The sequence below is a fragment of the Eucyclogobius newberryi genome, unplaced genomic scaffold, assembly GCF_026437365.1.
Source record: "Eucyclogobius newberryi isolate DKJ021-1_F unplaced genomic scaffold, fEucNew1.0.hap1 SCAF_4, whole genome shotgun sequence".
NCBI lineage: Eukaryota > Metazoa > Chordata > Actinopteri > Gobiiformes > Gobiidae > Eucyclogobius > Eucyclogobius newberryi.
In genome coordinates this window covers 15,091,471-15,110,874 of record NW_027316056.1, presented here as the reverse complement: position 1 = coordinate 15,110,874, position 19,404 = coordinate 15,091,471, and the positions used below count along the sequence as shown (strand labels likewise).

The 19,404-nt window shown below is 41.6% G+C and overlaps 2 protein-coding genes and 1 long non-coding RNA gene across 4 annotated transcripts in view; 2 read left to right on the top strand and 1 right to left on the bottom strand.

Annotated features, from left to right (window-relative positions):
* The window catches only part of ctnnd1 (catenin (cadherin-associated protein), delta 1), a 49,067-nt gene extending 46,530 nt beyond the window's left edge, over nt 1-2,537 (bottom strand). The window contains exon 1 of the mRNA XM_072463914.1: nt 2,308-2,537. The gene's annotated coding sequence lies outside the window, so the exon portion shown is untranslated. The remainder of the gene's footprint in view (nt 1-2,307) is intronic.
* Nucleotides 2,538-12,130: 9,593 nt separating this feature from the next.
* On the top strand, nt 12,131-13,623 carry LOC140378282 (uncharacterized). The gene is made up of 3 exons (XR_011930161.1): nt 12,131-12,175; nt 12,489-12,631; nt 13,555-13,623. It is a non-coding gene; the product is annotated as an uncharacterized lncRNA (long non-coding RNA).
* A 702-nt stretch (nt 13,624-14,325) lies between these two features.
* On the top strand, nt 14,326-18,049 carry LOC140377781 (uncharacterized). Of its 2 annotated transcripts, XM_072463347.1 has the most exons (5): nt 14,326-14,641; nt 15,468-15,586; nt 15,803-16,076; nt 17,133-17,197; nt 17,288-18,049. In XM_072463347.1, the coding sequence occupies exons 1-5, from the start codon at nt 14,413-14,415 to the stop codon at nt 17,618-17,620; spliced, it is 1,020 nt and encodes a 339-aa protein (XP_072319448.1). In that variant the 5' UTR covers nt 14,326-14,412; the 3' UTR covers nt 17,621-18,049. The 2 variants fall into 2 exon arrangements, with proteins under 2 accessions (XP_072319448.1, XP_072319447.1); XM_072463346.1 differs by lacking the exons at nt 17,133-17,197; nt 17,288-18,049 and having other exon boundaries at nt 15,803-16,651.
* Nucleotides 18,050-19,404: the final 1,355 nt, after the last annotated feature.

Here is a 19,404-nt window from a genome sequence, read left to right as displayed (position 1 = left end):
CCCAGCCCGATTTAATGACGATATTCCCTTTTTTCTAAGATTTATTAATAAAAATGACCCAGTCCTTGCACTCGAAAATGCCCGTCCACATTTCAAAATACCCCGTCCAACATACGGGAAGAAGGCCCTCTATCTAAAAGCATGCCTGTGACTTTACAATTTAATCAATCATTCACTGTACTGTTCACTTTCTGCACTATATCTGTAAATTTAACTGTACATTTTGTGTACATAGCCGTGTTCTCGCTGGGCTGAGGTTGAAGGATGGCGGTGGGACAAACCGTGTGGATGCTTGCAAAAAGTAAAAAAAAATTGAAAAGTACTATGGCGCTTGACCATACAAGCGAGCGCCATAGGCGGCATGAGCGAAAAGTCCTTTAAGATCCCCACGCGAGCACGGTTAGCTTAAATACCTGGTGGTATCTTTTGAGCATGGCGGTGACCAGCCGAAGCATGGCGACCCGCCATGCCAAAAGCACTCAGCGAGAACACTGCATAGTAAGCCTATTTTATTTCTAACTTGTAGACTATTTAAATATTTTTTCTTTAATGTATGGCCTTTTTGATTCTATATATCATATCTTTTATCATTGTTTTATGTTGCACCAAATCACCAAAGCAAGTTGCTATGTTTGTGAATTTTGTTAATTGACAATAGCAATAAACCTTTTCTGATTCTGAAAGTTAAATCATGTCACTTGGAATAAATCAGTAAAAAACAGAGGGGCTTTTTAGTTCTAGTAACAGATTTTAGTGCAAGTTTCCAATTCAGAACATTGCTTGACAGACAATCAGCGACCTTGCACAAGTGCACGATATGCCATTCCACATTCTTCTATTGGTTTTCAAGCACAAATACTAGATTAGCCGATAGAGGAACACCCCCGCAACTATGTATCAAACATATCCAACCAAAGTACAATTGTTTGTACTGCGGCTGTGACAAGACAACACCAAAGAAAGCACAGTTATTTCAGCCAAACATTTAAAACCAAACAAACTTTAAGACCATCAATATAGGTCGACATCTCTGTAAGAACATTTCTTGGAATATAAACTTGAAATACTATTTAGTACTTTTGAAGTGACACGTTCGAGCAGAAGACATTAATAACGGTTTCTCAGTAACCCAGTCTCGGTTAAAACTGTAAGTTGAGAAGCCATTCGAATAAAGGCGCAACAAACACGCCTGCACCTTACCACACCCCATTGAAGCAGCGGCACCAGCAGAGCTCATGGACTCATATAACAGGTTTTGCTTTAGTCTCTTTCCCCCCCTCTCTCTTGCCACTTCTGATCTACTCACCCTCCTCCAGTCTCCACCGACAGCACCACATCAAACAACAGCTGCTAAAACCAGAGAACCAAAGCCTAATAATACACCTTCTACTACAATGAACGGCTGAGACTTGAAGAAGCGAATCACAGACCAGTTACTCCAGTGTTTCAGAGTAAGAGAGGGCGTTCGTTCAGGTACAATGAATAATGGCTGATAAGGGAGCTGGACTTTGACTCCTGGACCTGGCTGACTGGCAGTGACAGACCGGGAGCTGGTTACTTCCTTAATGCTCACCTTCCTCCTGTAAAATGTTCAAATTGTGGAAATATCTACTTCACAAGCGCCACAATGATTGAAAGAAACCAGATACACGTAAACCACAGTGCAATAATGGAATTATCTTTCATCACAAGACATTGTAGTGATTTGAACATGCTCATCCACCTCAGTTACTGATTACAGTTTTTTTGAAAAGTCACATGGATGAACACCTGGATTATAGATGAATCAACTCTAATGTCATTTTCGTTTTGGCCTACAGGATACCAGCGATAGAAAAATGACACAACATGTAAAAAATATACTAAATTGTGTCAAATGTACATTCATTTCTAATAAAACGATATATTAGTTTACTGAATAAAAGCAAATGAGCCTAATAATAAAATATGCTCAACCATACAGGTGGGCAATATTATTACCACCAATAAATAACACTCAGTTTACAATCTGGAACTTTAACAAACAATAGAACTCTTTCAGCACAAAACCTGACACGAACTAGCTCTACATTTACCTAAATATTCATATTAAAATGTCTTGCATGCAAACTTTTATTGGACACAAGTTTGCGCACTAGTTTGAACCACGACACCAGCTACTGCCATGTTAGCCACAGCTAGGCTAACATGCTAACTCTGCGTCCATCCACAACAAGCAAATTCCCCCCAATCAAACAACTTTTCCCACAGCAAAGACACGATTCGGGTATTTTTACACAGATTTGCCCACAAAAAGCGCATAGTTACCTAATAAGAAGGCAGTTTAGAGAGTTTTCTCAAAGTCCATAAGTGCTTTTTGAGCTCGACGTAGGCCTAGCACAGCTTCTTCTGCCCGGATACAATCCAAAAGAAACCTGGGGAAAGTGAGTTAAAACCGGGCGGATAATGTGCCAAATTTTGACCAAACGTGGCGAAACAAGCAGCACGAAAGGTAAAGCAAATAAGCGGTGTGCACAGCCGGACGGGGAGTCACAATGAAAAGGGGAAAACACCCACCTTTGCAATTTCCAATCCTATCTTCTCCCTTGCGTTGTTGTTCACTTGTCTCTGCGCTTCCTCTCCGCTGGGGGCAAAAGGAGGAGCAAACGCAAAATTACACCATTATTTCAACATAATGACGACAGAAAAGTTTGCAAGAGCTGTTTGTCTACTCTTTACATACGAGGACATTGATTTAGATTGTTAGTGATTTCAAGAAACACCAATGTACTTATGTTTTGGACAATGTGGGTAGGGAAGTGGTGTATTTTAAGGTCCTCTGCTGCCCCCGCGTGGTCAAAGTAGGGCGACCACTTGGGTCTGCAATTAACGATTTAAAGTAGGGCAGAGCAAAATAATATGTCTGTTTGCCGTAACCCGACCGAGCCGTCAAAATTATAGCCGACTGAAAAAAAAAATATCAGCATTTTGTCAAAATTATGCAAAATTCTTTTATTTTTGTTATATTTCGCCGACTCACCTACCATTTTTTCAAAAAAGCGCAGTGTTGAATAATTTAGTATCACTGGAACTCGCTAAAAATATTACGAAGCCGAAAAAGAAATGAAAATGAAACTTAACATGAGCGGAGAACGTTCAAGTCATTGTCTGTTGAAGCATGACCCCTGGCGGTCACTGCGTGTCACTGGCAGAATAGAAAAAAACGGGATTTGACAGTGGGCTGAAACATGCAGAATTTGTCATATATGATGACCAAGACGTCGACGATTCTACAAGATGAAAATTTAAAAAAATGATGACGATTTTTTTCAGCAATTTTGTTATCATATTTCCTCGTGGCGTGGATAAATCATTTGCCCTGCCACGTATCAATCATAAAACGCACCTACCGCTAACCTGCAGCCGCGTCAGGCTCATCCCCACGTTTCCGCGTGTCTAAGCGCATGGATCTATCATAATATAGTTCCCTCAGTGTACGGGGCAAAATGAAGACGGAGAAAGACAGTTCGAGCTGACGCAGAAGTGGACAGAAATCTACGGGAGACAAGAGATGCGATGCGCTCCGTTTGCGCCAATAAACAAACGCACGTGTGTGCACTTCCGCCTGCGTTCTCAAATCGCCGAAAAATCGTCCATACCGCCTTTAACTTCATAGGCAAATTATCATTAAATTCTATATACAAATTTGGAATTTTGTATGCTTTAAAGTAAAAAAAAAAGCGAATTTACCTTCCTACCTAACCACTTGAAAAATTTTGGTAGGATTACACCAAACATACAATTAATTTTGGATCTTTTTTTTGCCTTCAAAGTTAAAAAAAAAAAAAAAGAAGAATTTACCTACCTACCTACCCACTTGAAAAATGGTGGGTCGGGTTACAGCAAACAGACTTTTTTTTTTACGCCGTCTCTCGCAAACATTGCATGCACTACAATTACTAGAACTATAAACAAAAGTAATTCTAGTAGTTCTGAACAGTTGTCATGATCACTGTTGTTGTTGTTGTTGTGTTACATTACCGCCAGACTTTATTCTTCAGACTTGATTGATTTTGTTGTTGTTTTATGGTGTTGTTGTTGTTGTTGTTGTTGTTGTTTTATGGCGGTTGACATCCGAGTGTTGCATTACCGCCAGACTTTATTCCTTAGACTTTTTCGTAGTCCTAAAAGTTCTTCTTCCAGTGCCTTGACTTCCAGTGCTTTGTTTTATGGTGGTTGGTATCCAAGTGTTACATTACCGCCAGACTTTATTCTTAAGACTTAATTTTTCGACCGGCTTTATTTCCAAGCCTTCATCATGGCTCTCCTTTGATGTTCGGTACGTACAGTTTTATTCTTTAGGCTTCATTCTTTAGGCTTTGATATCTCCACCTATGTCGTTGCTTGGCAGCCGTGCATCTACTAGACTGTGCGAGGAAAGGAGACCGCCCCCACCTCTATTTCTTCACTCTGATCACTCTGATTCCCCAAAAGTAGACCTCCGTCACGCTGACTCCCATTTAGCGCTTTTAGCCGTTTTTTCTATTTCTGCCCAATCAAGCTCTTTTGTTCCAAGAAATCTTCCTGCAGCTTTAGCAATGATCCTGATCCTTTCAGTTCTCTTTTGAGTTTGAGTAGCACAGTTTTTAACATCCACCACAAAGAGTACAAAATCCTTTATATCCACAACCAAGGTATTCTGGAACCTTCACACTTCTTGGGAGCAGCGCTGGCTCCTCTCTCTGTATTAACTTTAACCTCCATCCATCCATCCATCCATTTTCTGCCGCTTATCTGGGGCTGGGTCGCGGGGGCAGCAGTCTGAGCAGGGACTCCCAGACTTCCTCCTCCCCAGACACTTCCTCCAACTCCTCCGGGGGAATCCCGAGGCGTTCCCAGGCCAGCCGGGAGACATAGTCTCTCCAGCATGTCCTGGGTCTTCCCCGGGGCCTCTTCCTGGTGGGACATGCCTGAAACACCTCCCAAGGGAGGCGCCCAGGAGGCATCCGGAACAGATGCCCGAGCAACCTCAGCTGGCTCCTCTCGACGTGGAGGAGCAGCGGCTCTACTCCGAGCTCCCCCCGTGTGGCCGAGCTCCTCACCTTATCTCTAAGGGAGCGCCCAGCCACACGGCGGAGGAAACTTATTTCGACCGCTTGTATCCGCGATCTTGTTCTTTCGTCACTACCCAAAGCTCATGACCATAGGTGAGGGTAGGAACGTAGACCGGCCGGTAAATAGAGAGCTTTGCCTTTCGGCTCAGCTCCCTCTTTACCACAACGGTCCGATGCAGCGACTGCATCACTGCAGCCGCTGCACCAATCCGCCTGTCGATCTCACGCTCCATCCTTCCCTCACTCGTGAACAAGACCCCGAGATACTTGAACTCCTCCACTTGAGGCAAGGACTCCCCACCCACCTGAAGAGGGCTAGCCACCTTTTTCCGGTCGAGAACCATGGCCTCGGATTTGGAGGCGCTGATTCTCATCCCAGCCGCTTCGCACTCGGCTGCAAACCGTCCCAGTGCATGTTGCAGGTCCAGGTTTGATGGAGCCATCAGGACAACATCGTCTGCAAACAGCAGAGATGGAATCCTGTGGTCCCCAAACCGGACAACCTCCGACCCCTGACTGCGCCTAGAAATTCTGTCCATAAAAATTATGAACAGAACCGGTGACAAAGGGCAGCCCTGGCGGAGTCCAACATGCACTGGGAACAGGTCTGACTTACTGCCGGCAATGCGAACACAGCTCCTGCTCCGGTCATACAGGGACCGGACTTCCCTGAGCAAAGGGCCCCGGACCCCGTACTCCCGGAGCACCCCCCAAAGGACACCCCGAGGGACACGGTCTAAAGCCTTCTCCAGATCCACAAAGCACATGTGGACTGGTTGGGCAAACGTCCATGAACCCTCGAGCACCCGATGGAGAGCTGGTCCAGTGTTCCACGACCGGACGAAAACCACTCTGCTCCTCCTGAATCCGAGGTTTGACTATCGGTCGGATTCTCCTCTCCAGTACCTTGGAATAGACCTTACCCGGGAGGCTGAGGAGTGTGATCCCTCTGTAGTTGGAACACACCCTCCGGTCCCCCTTCTTGAACAGAGGAACCACCACCCCGGTCTGCCAGTCCAGAGGCACGTCCCCGACCGCCACGCGATGTTGCAGAGACGTGTCAACCAAGACAGTCCTACAACATCCAGATACTTAAGGTACTCAGGGCGGATCTCATCCACCCCCGGGGGCCCTGCCACCGAGGAGTTTGCGAACAACCTCAGTGACTTCAGCTTGGGTGATGGGCGAGCCAGCCTCTGAGTCTCCGGTCTCTCCTTCCTCTTCGGAAGACGTGACTGAGGGATTAAGGAGATCCTCAAAGTATTCCTTCCACCGTCCGACGACATCCCCAGTCGAGGTCAGCAGGTCTCCACCCGCACCGTAAACGGTGTTGGTGAGGCACTGCTTCCCCTTCCTGAGGCGCCGGACGGTTTGCCAGAATTTCTTTGGTGCCGACCGATAGTCCTCCTCCATGGCCTCCCCGAACTCCTCCCAGGCCCGGGTTTTTGCCTCTGCGACCTGTCGATGACCTCCGGACCTCCGCCAGAGTGGCCTGATAGGCCTCCTTCTTTAGTCTGACGGCATCCCTTACTTCCAGTGTCCACCACCGGGTTCGGGGGTTGCCGCCACGACAGGCACCGGAGACCTTGCGACCACAGCTCCGAGCAGCCGCATCAACAATGGAGGCGGAGAACATGGTCCACTCGGACTTAATGTCCCCAACCTCCCCCGGGACATTGAAGAAGCTCTCCCGGAGGTGAGAGTTGAATACCCTACTGACAGAGGGCTCCACAAGACGTTCCCAACAGACCCTCACAATTCGCTTGGGTCTGCCAAGTCTGTCCGGCTTCCTCCTCCGCCAGCGGATCCAACTCACTACCAGGTGGTGATCGGTTGACAACTCTGCCCCTCTCTTCACCCGAGTGTCCAAGACACGCGGCCGGAGGTCAGATGACACGACAACAAAGTCGATCATTGGCCTCCGGCCTAGGGTGTCCTGGTGCCATGTGCACTGATGAACACCCTTGTGCTTGAACATGGTGTTCGTTATGGACAATCCGTGACTAGCACAGAAGTCCAATAACTGAACACCGCTCGGGTTCAGATTGGGGAAGCCGTTCTTCCCGATCACCCCTCCCCAGGTGTCACTGTCATTGCCCACGTTGGCGTTGAAGTCCCCCAGTAGAGTCCCCGGTCGGTGCACTGTCCAGTACTCCTCCCAAGGACTCCAAGAAGGCCGGGTACTCTGCACTGCTATTCGGCCCGTAGGCCGCCACAACAGTGAGAGACCTGTCCCCCACCCAAAGGCGGAGGGACGCGACCCTCTCGTTCACTGGGGTGAACTCCAACAGGTGGAGGCTGAGCTGAGGGGCTATAAGCAAGCCCACACCAGCCCGCCGCCTCTCCCCGCGGGCAACACCAGAGAAGTGGAGCGTCCAGCCCCTCTCTAGGAGATGGGTTCCAGAGCCCAAACTGTGCGTGGAGGTGAGGTGACTATATCTAGTCGGTATCGCTCAACCTCCCGCACAAGCTCAGGCTCTTTCCCCCCCAGCGAGGTGACATTCCATGTCCCCAGAGTTAGTCTCTGTGTCTGGAGAGCTGGTCGCCGAGGCCCCTGCCATCGACTGCCGCCCAGATCTCTCTGCACCGGCCCCTTATGGATCCTCCTGCGGGTGGTAGGCCCACGGGAGGGCGGCCCCACGTCGCTCTTTTGGGCTGTGCCCGGCCGGGCCCCGTGGGGTAAGACCCGGCCACCAGGCGCTCGCCATCGAACACCCATCCCAGGCCTGGCTCCAGGATGGGGCCCCGGTGACGCCGATCCGGGCGACGTAAACGGCCTTGTTCTTGTTATCATCATAAGAGGCTTCTGAACCGATCTTTGTCTGACCCGTCACCTAGGACCTGTTTGCCTTGGGAGACCCTACAAGGGGCTTGAAGCCCCCGACAACATAGCTCCCGGGATCATTCGGGCGCTCAAACCCCTCCACCACGTTAAGGTGTCGGTTCAAGGAGAGGCTTGACTGCATCCGCATAGGATATACCTTGAGATACCTTAATTTTCTGCACCTCAGCAGCTCTTTTGCTAAACACGCATCCCCTGTAGGCAGAGCTATGTTCTTCACCACAGTTACAGCATTTCAGTTTTGCTCCTTCGTCACACTTCCCATACTCATAATCTCCTGCACATTTACCACATATTTGCTTCCCTCTGCAGACCGCTGCAATATGCCCAAAGTGCTGGCACTTGAAGAAACGCAGGGGCGGCGGAACATATGGCCTTACGCCATAGCTCACGTATCCGAGGAACACCTTACTAGGCAGGCATTTACCTTCAAGTTTTATCATTACCGACAGGCTGTCACATCTTTCTCCAAACCAGGTTACTTTCAACCGCCTAGCGTCCTATACCTTAGCTCCAGTTAAATCTTTCTTTACGTCATCCACATTTACCATCGCAGGGACGCCTGTGATAACTCCTCTGACCGTGTTTCTTTCAGCGTCCGAAACAAGAATGTTCTTTCCAGCCAGACTTTTACTCCCATTCGGTTTCCTTTGCTGAACCGCTTCTTTGCACATAACCAGCAGCAAGCCATCTCTAAGGACTCTCCCTCCCTGATCTCTCCCACCGCCTTATATAGACTCTTTGTCAATGCCACTGGACTCAACTCCTTAAAGGACGCATTATCCTGTGCAAGCTTTATAAACACCTTACACACTTTGCCCTCATCTCCGATAATAGCAGCATCATCCTGCTTCTCACTTCCAGAACCCTCGGACAAGCTAGAGGACATTTTACGTTTCCGGACACCAACAGCCTCTTCTTTCTTCAGTGGGACAGGTGGCTGGGACTCGTCCTTCTTGTCTAGCAACGGGGTTTTCCTGTCCTTCTGAGACTCCTTCTCCGGCTGCTTAGTGGCTTGAGCCGCAGTTTTGGTTGAACCAGCAGCGGCCGCCTCCTTCTTCTTGTTTTCCGCCGCCTTCAGGATCTCATACGGGTCGGTCTCAGACGCAGCCGAAGCCTTCTTGCAGGTGTCCGGGCATGCTTCTTCTTCTTCTTTGGTGTTTTATGGCGGGCATGCTTCGTCTTCTGTGTAGCTGTTGTTGTTTGAGGTTTTTGCTTTTCTTATGTAGGTAGCCTAAAGTATTTGCTCTGCTACTGACCACTCATTTGACGATATAAAGCAAGCAATTCCTTTCCGCTTCGACCAGTCATGTCGCTACCAGCCTCCATAAAACACCAGCCTCCATAAAACACCATAGAAGAAGACCAGTCATGTGATGACATAAAGCATATACCAAGAAAAAATATGTTTTTATATGTATATGATATAACGCATATTCATAATTTAATACCAAGAAGAAGAAGAAGAATCAACGTCAGAGCTAGGCAAGAACAAATAAAGAATAATTTCCATCACTACAAAATAAGACTAAATATCTACAATACTAAAACCTTAAAAGACCTGAAAACACTCTACAAACCTCTTTGAGACAAGATCTTACGGTTAGGGTTAGGGTTTCACGCTATGCCGTGAAAAAATGAAAGAGAGAGAAAAAGTCTTCATAGGCTTTGAAGACAATTAAATATAAACACAGTGTACGAGTCAGCACCGTGCAGTAAGCAGTCTGTCTCTGTCTCTGAAATTTAACTGACAAATGAATACACTTGAAACTTGATAAGACCGACAAACACCAAAATGAATACTCATGATTACTGATTGACAAAAACACTGCATATGCTACAATTACTAGAGCTACAAAACAGTTCTAGTAGTTCTGGACAGCTAAAAAATCATATATCATTTGCTAAAATAATAAGACCACACGGTCAGACAAACTGCAATGAGTACTACTAGTACTAATAGGGAAACCTTTAATTTGTCATTGTGGAAAAAATGTATCATGATCACTGATTGATGAAAATACTACATACGCTACAATTACTAGAACTGTAAAGTAGTTCTAATAGTTCTGGACAGCTGTCATGTTCACTGCATGTTTGCAACAAACTACTACTATTCCACCACTCTAAAAAATAGAAAAAATTGCAAATTTGATGAGAAGTCCCTAAAATACTAAAAGACTGAGGAATAAAAGCAGGAATCACACAAAAATATCTACAAAAAGAACTTTGAATGATGAAAATCAGACAAGAAATGTGACAAAACAAAGTCCAAAAAAACATGTTTCTATAATAATAAAGATCTTCTGGAACTAATAGTGAGTGCGTAATAGTATTATGGCTATCTAAAAAAAATCTGAAATAGTTATTTTTTGACATTTTGATTGATAAATACCTCTGACTTTAGTCCATACAACGATCGTGTGCAACAACACATGTGATTTACAGGTTGTTGTTTTTATACATTGGAATATATAAATAGGTGGCAATAAAAAACAATGTGCTTTATATGTAAATGTCACTTTTTATACAAATCATACAGCATCAATAAAAAAGTGGGATGTACGACATTTGGAGGACAACCAAAAGAGGGAGAAGTTAAAGTCTGAAAATGCCATAACTGAAGATGACCTCATGTGGATGTGAAGTGGTGAAGGTAATCTGGAAATAAAGGCATTCACACAAATCCATGGAATAACTTTACTAGTCTGTTAAAACTCACACAGCATCATCGAATCAACAAAAGTGACAGATGATGTAGACTCTCAAATAAATTAAATTACTCAGGTATCAAAAGTTAAAAGTAACAAGTCAAATTACTGGGCAAAGCTTATACTTCCATTTTAGTGTACTGAACCTATATTTTTATTTAATTACAATTAAATCTATTATTGTTGGAGAATATTGTGATCGGATCCCAATGATGATACAATTGTGGAGATATTATAAAATAAGTGCTTTTCGGTTTAATGCTGCTCTGCCTCAATGAGAAAATTGTAATATGATTTTATGTTCATTTTGTCTTCTTTGATATATCCACAATCTTAGGTTCCTTTTAAAGAAAATGCTTTGGTTAACTACATCTCATATTGTCTTTAAAATGAACCTAAGTCACTGCCTTCCTGTGTAATTAGGAAGTATGAAAAGTGAAGAGAAAACACAGAGTAATATAGAAACAAGAACTCTGAGTTTGAAACGGGAGGCAGCAGAGGCAGAGCAGCAGAAAACATGTCTGAATGGGTTTATGACAACGACCTTGAAGAATGGGAACAAATGGGAGACGTGAGGTCAGTGACTCCTGCAAAAAGAGAAGGCGCTGAGGAAAAAGTTGTGATCATTTATGAAGGCGCAAAAAACAAGGAGCCCGACACAAGTCCAAACACGGAGGAAGACCCCACCCAAAACCAGAGCGATTCACAGCCACAACAATGTAAGCTGTAAACCTTTATTTTCACTACACTTTTCACATTTAAACTATTCTATCTTTTTCAGCTTGTTACAGCAGGAGGTCATTCATTGCCCTCTCGCTGTCTTTGAGTCTTTTGTGTCATCTTTTATTGGCCGGCATCATAACTCTCGGACTGTCAAGTAAGAATGCAGAAGATGGCTCAAAATACTAGTTTAGTTTGTAATAGTAACTGGTTATAGACTAGTTGTAGGACTCTAGGGCCGGGATGATGCGCTTTTGTCACAGCATAATATGATCACAATACAGAGCACGATAAGATATGGAAGTATTTCAACATTGCGATACATGATATATTTTGTTATTCGAAAACACATTTGGAATAAAATAAGTTAATTTGTATTCATAAGTACTATGGTTCAATATCATTAGGAACTGCAATACTTTAAATAAAATGCACAAGTGAAGCTTCCTAAAGTTAGAAACTAACTGTGAATCAGTCTGGCATTTGTAAAAGGGCAGAGGCGCATTAATGGCTGAAGTTGCGCTTTCTTAGCTTTTTATTTTATTTTTTCATAATGTTTGGCAGATCAATTTAGTTACAGCTTTATTTTAAACAAGATGACAATTAAATACAATTTAAAGTATTGCAATACATTTTCCTGTTACATTAAAATACAGCAAGACCATGTGAAATTGTCCCAGTCCTATAAAACTTAGACCTAAGATTCTTTATGACAGCATGAAACCTAAAAGCTCATGAGTTTTGAATATGTCTCTTTGAACCAGACCTAAATCTGCATCAACAACTGAACAGAGAGAGGCTTGAACTTGGTAAGTTTATCATCATCATTTAAAATCAACATTCATCAACATTATTTGTACATGTTTCGATAATCTATATATATATATATATATATATATATATATATATATATATATATTCATTTATTCTGTTCTTATATTTAAAAAAAAAACAGGGTTCTTCTTTAATCTATAGTCTACCTTTGATTGCATGCTCACTTTCTCTCCATCTGGATTTCCTCCAGATGAGAGGAATTAAGTTATTTGTTTGTTTTTGTTTGTTTTTTGGGCAAATGCACCATAAACACTGCACTGATGTCATTCCTTTTAATGTTACGTTCAGGTAACTTCTGTAAAGATGGATGCAGATCAAACAACCAGAGTTTTTATTACATTTCGACTGGACTAAAGACCTGGGAGGAGAGCAGACAGGACTGCAGAAACAGAGGAGCAGATCTGATCATCATCGACAGCAAAGACAAGCAGGTGATGCAACAAACGAGCTAACCTACAGTAGGTGTTTCCCTGACGCTGAAGCCTGTGGTGGGCTCTCTTAACAGGAAACTGATATAACGTGACATAAGTTTCATGAGTCATTCTTGAGAGTTGATTGCCATACTGTGGAATTGTGCCTGTAAAGGTTATTACGAAGCAGGAAAACAAGACAGAATGCTAAGGAATGTGAGACAAAACAGTTTGTTCAGTGTCTTCTTTGTCAGCATAAATAAACAAAATTGATATGCATTTTTTCACAACTAGCTTCAGAAAGCGGTGCCATTCTTCAACCCCAAACGTGTAATTGGTGTCAGCTAAAGTAACACCATGTAACTTTCTGGAGAGACATAGGTGCAGAATGTAGGTGGCTGGTCAGGCAACGTACAGGCCAAGACAGGTTCAGGTTTGTGGAGATGCAACAGTGAGGACGCATGTTTTTCATTTCAACATTTCAACATTTTAGTGCAATAAAACTCCCAAAATGAAAAAAAAACATGCTTTTCTATTTTTGAGTAAAAAGTTACACCATGGGGCTTTAAGGACTTGAAGCCATAAGATTAATATGGCAAGTTTGTGGTGCCATTTACTAATCAATAAAAAATGATAAGGTTCAACATTCATGGTCTATATACAAGTCTTTCAAAAACAGTGAATCTCCCAGTGAGTTATGTAGACCTCTGTCCTCCATTTGAAAATATGTCATTATATATTCCAATAATTTCAAAATGTGAATGCCATTTACAATATCGCCATGGTAATAAGCAGGACCGTATTACCATTAGAAAAATTACACCGTCTATCTTTAATTATGAGTCCCCAGTTCCACCATACTCTTCAGCGTGTAGGAAATGTGTTCTTTCAAGATGATGACAGTTGTTGTTGTTGTTGTTGTTGTTGTGTGGTTTTATGATCAGGACTTTGTCAGTTCTTTGAATCTGTACTTCTGGATTGGGCTGAGAAACACAAATGAGGAGGGGAAGTGGAAATGGGTGGATGGCTCCATTTTAACCAATTTAACAGGGTATGTTTCATTGATAAAAAATGTAAAAGTAACTGAAGTGAAACTAATCCTGTTCATATTTTTCAGGTTGGGGGTAAGCTGGTACTCTCCATCCAAACACAAGGCCAATAACTGCATTTTAACCTATTCACACTGGTCCACTCGTTATTGGGAATATAGTGAGTGTCACAAATATTCTAAATGGATATGTGAAAAAAACACAAATGTCTGACGAAAAGCTGTAACAATCTGCATTTCAATACTGTAGGCCGATATCCTTCTATTTGCTTATTTGCTTTCTCATGCTATAAACATTAAAGGAGAATTACTTATAATCTATGAACCAGTTTTATGGCATTCTGTGGAACATTATAGGACCAAACTTATCCCCACCCGCTTTAGCATTAGATAGCATTGTTTATGAGAAGTCAACAGAGCTGTTTTTTTTAATTTAATAGCTTTAGACCATGTTTTTCAAAGAAGGAAATGTAACATAATGATGCATATATTACAGTTTATTACGAAGTACTAGGAAAAAAAAGAACATACCGTAATATGTGTCCTATTTCATGAGTCTGTTTGGGCAGAGGACGCTCCACGCTTCCACTCCAGTGCTGTAGGTGGCGCCAACACCTTAAACGTGTTTACTAAACGCAGTGTTGTCTTTTATTTTCACACAAAGAAGAACCACTCGGCTAGCTAACACAAAAAAACGCCACATCTTTGACACTTTTACGCCGATCTTTGGATAAATCTCTGCAAACCGAGGAAAATGCGTCTCAAAAAGCAGGCTGCCGTCGTTGCGTTTCACTCCCAGCTGTCCGCCATCTTGGAGAAGTTGATGGTTTTGGCCGTGGAGGAGATAAAAGAGCTGGTGTTTGATCTGTGCGAAGAGATTAGCCCGGAGAAAAGTCACAACGAGGATTTGTACGAAGCGAAAGAGGACCGCGGGGAGAGCGTTTACCATCATTCCGCCTCCTTCTATGTCGAGCCACAGGACGGTAAGAACGTGTGATAGTCCTTCTCTGATGGTAGAACTCACATCAAGAGATGGTTCGACTCAAGTGGGGAAGAGAACCACTAAAGAATCCGTGCCAAAGTTAAATGAAGGAAATTGCAAATGTAATGTTGAGTAAACATGCTTATTACTACTTTATTACTTCAGTTAATGACATAGGTGACAAGAAAACATTTATCAGTAAGGAACAGTCTGTTTAGATTATCAGTAAATATGATATATTTTTACATGTTTACTTAACTTATAATTCATTGTGGTGTTTTTTTTTTTTTTTATTAGAGATGGGAATATTTTTGAAAAATATTTAATGTTGCGAATGTTGTTTTGAAGATTAGGAAAAATGTGAATAATGAGGATACAATTTATAATAAAAGACCAAATTAAAAATGAGTGTCGGATTATTGTATTTTATCTTTATTTTTCCCCTCCATTCCTTATTAGGAAATGAGAGGTTTTGTCTATAGGAGTTTTTGTTTATAAAAGTTTTGTTTATAAGAGTTCTTCTATTGAGTGTTTTTTAAACTTCCTATAGTTATCTGTCCTTTTCCTCTGTATTTACCTGTGTTGCAACAATGAAATTTCCTCATGTGTGGACAATAAAGGAATATCTTATCTTATCTTATTACACACTATCGTATGAAAATTGTTATATCGCCCACCATTATTTATGTTTACCATTTGCTTGCTATCGTTTTTGGTCATTGCAGCTGTTTTTAAGTATCTGTAGATTATGTTCAGTGACTTAAATACCGGTTTGGATTTGTTTTCTGTGAGAATATACTACAATCTATTTCACCTTGTCATTTCAGAACACAATGAACCTCCAGACCAGATGGGCCAAACGACGAGCAGAGAAGACGCAACAGAGAAACATGGAAGCAAACAGAATTATTTGAAGTTCCCAAATGCCTTTTCCAACAAAGTCAAGGTAATTTTGACAGTGTATACTGAATGCATTAGTGCCCCATTTTGGGATGTCACGATATCAAAGTTTAGTGTTACGATTATTGTGGAAAAAAAGGAACACGCTGTAATGACTACTCACGATTACTGAGACCACAACCAAACGACAATGAAATCTTGTCTTAGTGTATTATTCCTCAAGTTTGTGACCAACTTTACAAAATTAAACTTTGTTTTACAGGAGACTTTGTCAACCAACTGCAAGTTTGAACAAGCTGCTACAACTTCCACAAATCCTTCTTCCAGCCGAGAGGAGGGAGAATGTATTCACGATGAGTCCAGGCAGACGAGCTTTGAGCTGCCAGAGGACAGCAAAAACCATCTCACTGATTATAGCTCAGCAGATGAAACCCAGTGTACAACATATGAAGACGTTTCCACAAATCAAGAAGACCACGTTCGTGATGTTGCGTTTCATATCAAACAAGAGGAAGAAACTCCAGGCTTTGAGACAGGTAGGAATATAGATAATTATGATTCTAATGTCGAGCAAGAGATCAATTTTGATAGCTTTGACGCAAGACCCGAAGAAGCAATGACCGCTCCTTTAAACAACGCCGGACATATGCTGGACCTCCCTCCTTTCGCTTTACCAGATCAGCAAATGAACGCGTACATTTTTAGTCCAGACAAACAGTACGCGGGCCACTCTGAGCAGAGTTTACCCCCGAGTAAGCAGGTTAAAAAGTACGAGTGCGACTTCTGCAACAAGACGTTCTGTTATCCCAGCGATCTGAAGCATCACCGACTGTGGCACACGCGGGAGAGGACGCACGTTTGCCAAATCTGCGGGAAAGCGTTCATCACGAGATCTCACCTGCGCCGCCACGAGGTCATGCATCTAGACGTGCAGCCAAGTGTGTGTCAAATATGTGGCTACAAGACTTCTCGAATGGTCTACCTGAAGGAACACATGAAAACACACAACAAGAAAATGCATCAATAAGTTGTGATTGTTTAAACAGTTGAAAAGAGGAAATCTCTTAATTTTATCATTTACTTTTTCTTAACAATAAAAGTTAAAATTATATCCGTTTCAACCTTTCTGTTTCTTGAATTTGTCAATGATTTAGTTTTATTGCTTTGCTATCGCTAGTCTCTTCATGTTACCCACAGCAAATCTGCTTCCTTTTATGTGTTGATCTGCATATTAAAATCATAATAATAAAACTATAATAAAGTAAAAAAAGACACTTTTTGTTCAATCACATATTCCAACTCCCAAGACAACTGATTTTTAACCTTTCAAGAAGTATTTAGCATAATTTGAAAACTAATTTTGGATTATCGACAGAATGTGATACTTTTTCCCATTCATTTAAATTGTTTTAACAAATTTTACAGTTTAAATCTGCAATAAGTGTATCGGTGTAGATTTGCATAGTTTGCTATTGATGACAATTTGCAAATCACTTCAAACTGGGAGGATCTGGATCTGCTGTGGCCCCTAAATGTGTGAATTGTGTGTACAGTATTTTGTGTAGAACTGATATTTGACATTTCTGAATTAGGAAATTGCACAAGATTTCAAATGCAGACAGGTCAGATGGTAACACAAGTTCAGCCCACTGTCCAGGTAAGCACTCATTGTACAACATCATTTTTACTCAAATGTTGAGCTTTAAAGTTTGTAAAGTAATTAGATTTTTTGTATTTCGTTTCATAGGAATCGTTTTTGGTCAATCAAGCTTCTTACAACACTTCTTATAATATGGCCTTTGCTTCTTTGGACATACCAAGGCCTATGTTCTCAAATCCTTTTCTGCATAAAAACTGGAACAAACCAAGCAATGGCAACACTCAGATGTTACCTCAAACCAACAAAGTGTTATTCACGTGTGAGCATTGCAACAAGGCGTACCGCTTCCCGAGCCTTTTGAAAGCGCACTATTTGAAACACACACAGGAGAAGCAACTGGCCTGTCGATTTTGTGGCAAGCCTTTTAAATGGGAATACAGTCTGCGCCGTCATGAAAAGCTGTACTGTGGTAGATATTAGAGGGGTAAAGTTCATGTGACTAAGATGCGGTTTTGTCTTCTGAAAACACATTAACCATGTTTGGATGTTCATAACAATGCTCAGAAAAGGTCATAAAGCAATTTACCGTGTACTGTGATCATCTCAGCACATCTCAGCACAAAAAAGCAATACTAGATTACAGTTATTATTAATTAATCACAGTTTCACGTTTGCTTTATGTTGACTTTAAGAGACAGCTAAAGCCTGCTTCTTAAGTTGTGATTGGTTAAATTTACCTGGCACTCACCTGTAGCATTACAAAGGCGGACCAATAGGAATGAAGATGGTGTCTTTTAAGTGTGTCTCTATAACATTTTTACAATTTGTAAATTGTAACATTTATATTTTCAATTTTTTTATAATTTCAAGATATTAAAATGTTATTGCACAATAAATGTCCAAAATATGGATTTGTTTATGTTCTTTTAGAAAAAAAACTGAGGTACAGCCAAAAGGACAATGGATGAAAATGTGTTCCTGAGGATACAAGGGCAACACATTTTAACAACAATCGGCAAGTTGTAACCTTAGTGGCAAAGTTTGTTTGTATTTAGCTAATAAAAACTGGTAAATAAAAAAAGTTTAAAAGGCATTAGCCTGCTTTTAACTCTTTTCAATCAGTATTGAAAATCACTATTACTTTTAATTGGTCCAGTCACACTTTCTTTATAAAAGACTATACAATGAATAATAAATGAATAAAAGATTATATAAATAATACACGTAGTGATAAATACATTGATCACCTTAAATAGATTAATACTTAAACATACATGCCTAGATTAAAAAAAAAAAAAAACATGCATGTACTTTATGTATTTCAAATGTTTTTGTTTTTTTTACCTTTTTTAGGTATCCATTGTTACATTTTATGTAACCTATTTTAAAAATGTATTTTTATTTAGACATTTCCACCTGTATGTAATTTTGCTCATTTTTTCTGTTTTTCCATTTCCATTTATTGTTGTTGTTATTGTGTTACTTTTAATGACGGGTGGCAGCCAATGGAAAAGGTGCATTTACTGCCACTTACTGTAGTTGTACTTCTTCAAAGTATGTGTTACCAGGTTACACTGTACCAGGGGTGTGCAAACTTTTGCCCGGGGGCCAAATGCAGCCCTCAGACCAATTTTTGTTGGCCCTCGAGGCCTCAGGCTTCCTGCTAAGGCCCAAACAACAAAAAGTAGTACTTTTTACTGTAAAATTGGGAAAAAGTCAAACATGTTTATGTTATACCAACCTAATATTAATGTTCCAGTGTTATTAAAGGTGTGGAGGCTCATGGAAATAATGCCACATGCAAAATTTCGAATAGTTCACTTCATTGTTGGAGTGTCTGGCCCTTTGCTCCGTATAAAAAAAGGAGCGAGAAAGAGATTCATATATATATTTTTTTTTTTCAATCTTAACATATTTTTGTGATTTCTACCTTTTATTTATTCATTTTTACATTGATAAATTGTCGTCCGGGCTGCCTCTACAGATTAGAGCAGGGATGCATCAGAGGAGACTTGTCCATACTCGGTGCAGTATATTTCCCACAATGCACTTCATTCAGCGCACACACTGGCGGCTGATCACCGCAGCCCGCTGACCTCTGACCTCAGCGCGCACAAAGAGAAGAGTGCACGGAACCTTTTTTTTGGAAATTGGAAACTTAGACTTTTATGATTCTATCTTTAATATTGCATACATTAAATATATCCCCCCATTATTTAAATAATATTATTAATACGACCTAATAATGATAATAATCACCAAGG

Coding starts and splice junctions, on each gene's coding strand:
- LOC140377781 (XM_072463346.1), top strand. CDS start 14,413: ATGCGTCTCAAAAAGCAGGCTGCCGTCGTTGCGTTTCACTCCCAGCTG. Junction 14,642..15,467: donor CTATGTCGAGCCACAGGACG/GTAAGAACGTGT, acceptor TTGTCATTTCAG/AACACAATGAACCTCCAGAC. Junction 15,587..15,802: donor CCTTTTCCAACAAAGTCAAG/GTAATTTTGACA, acceptor TTTGTTTTACAG/GAGACTTTGTCAACCAACTG.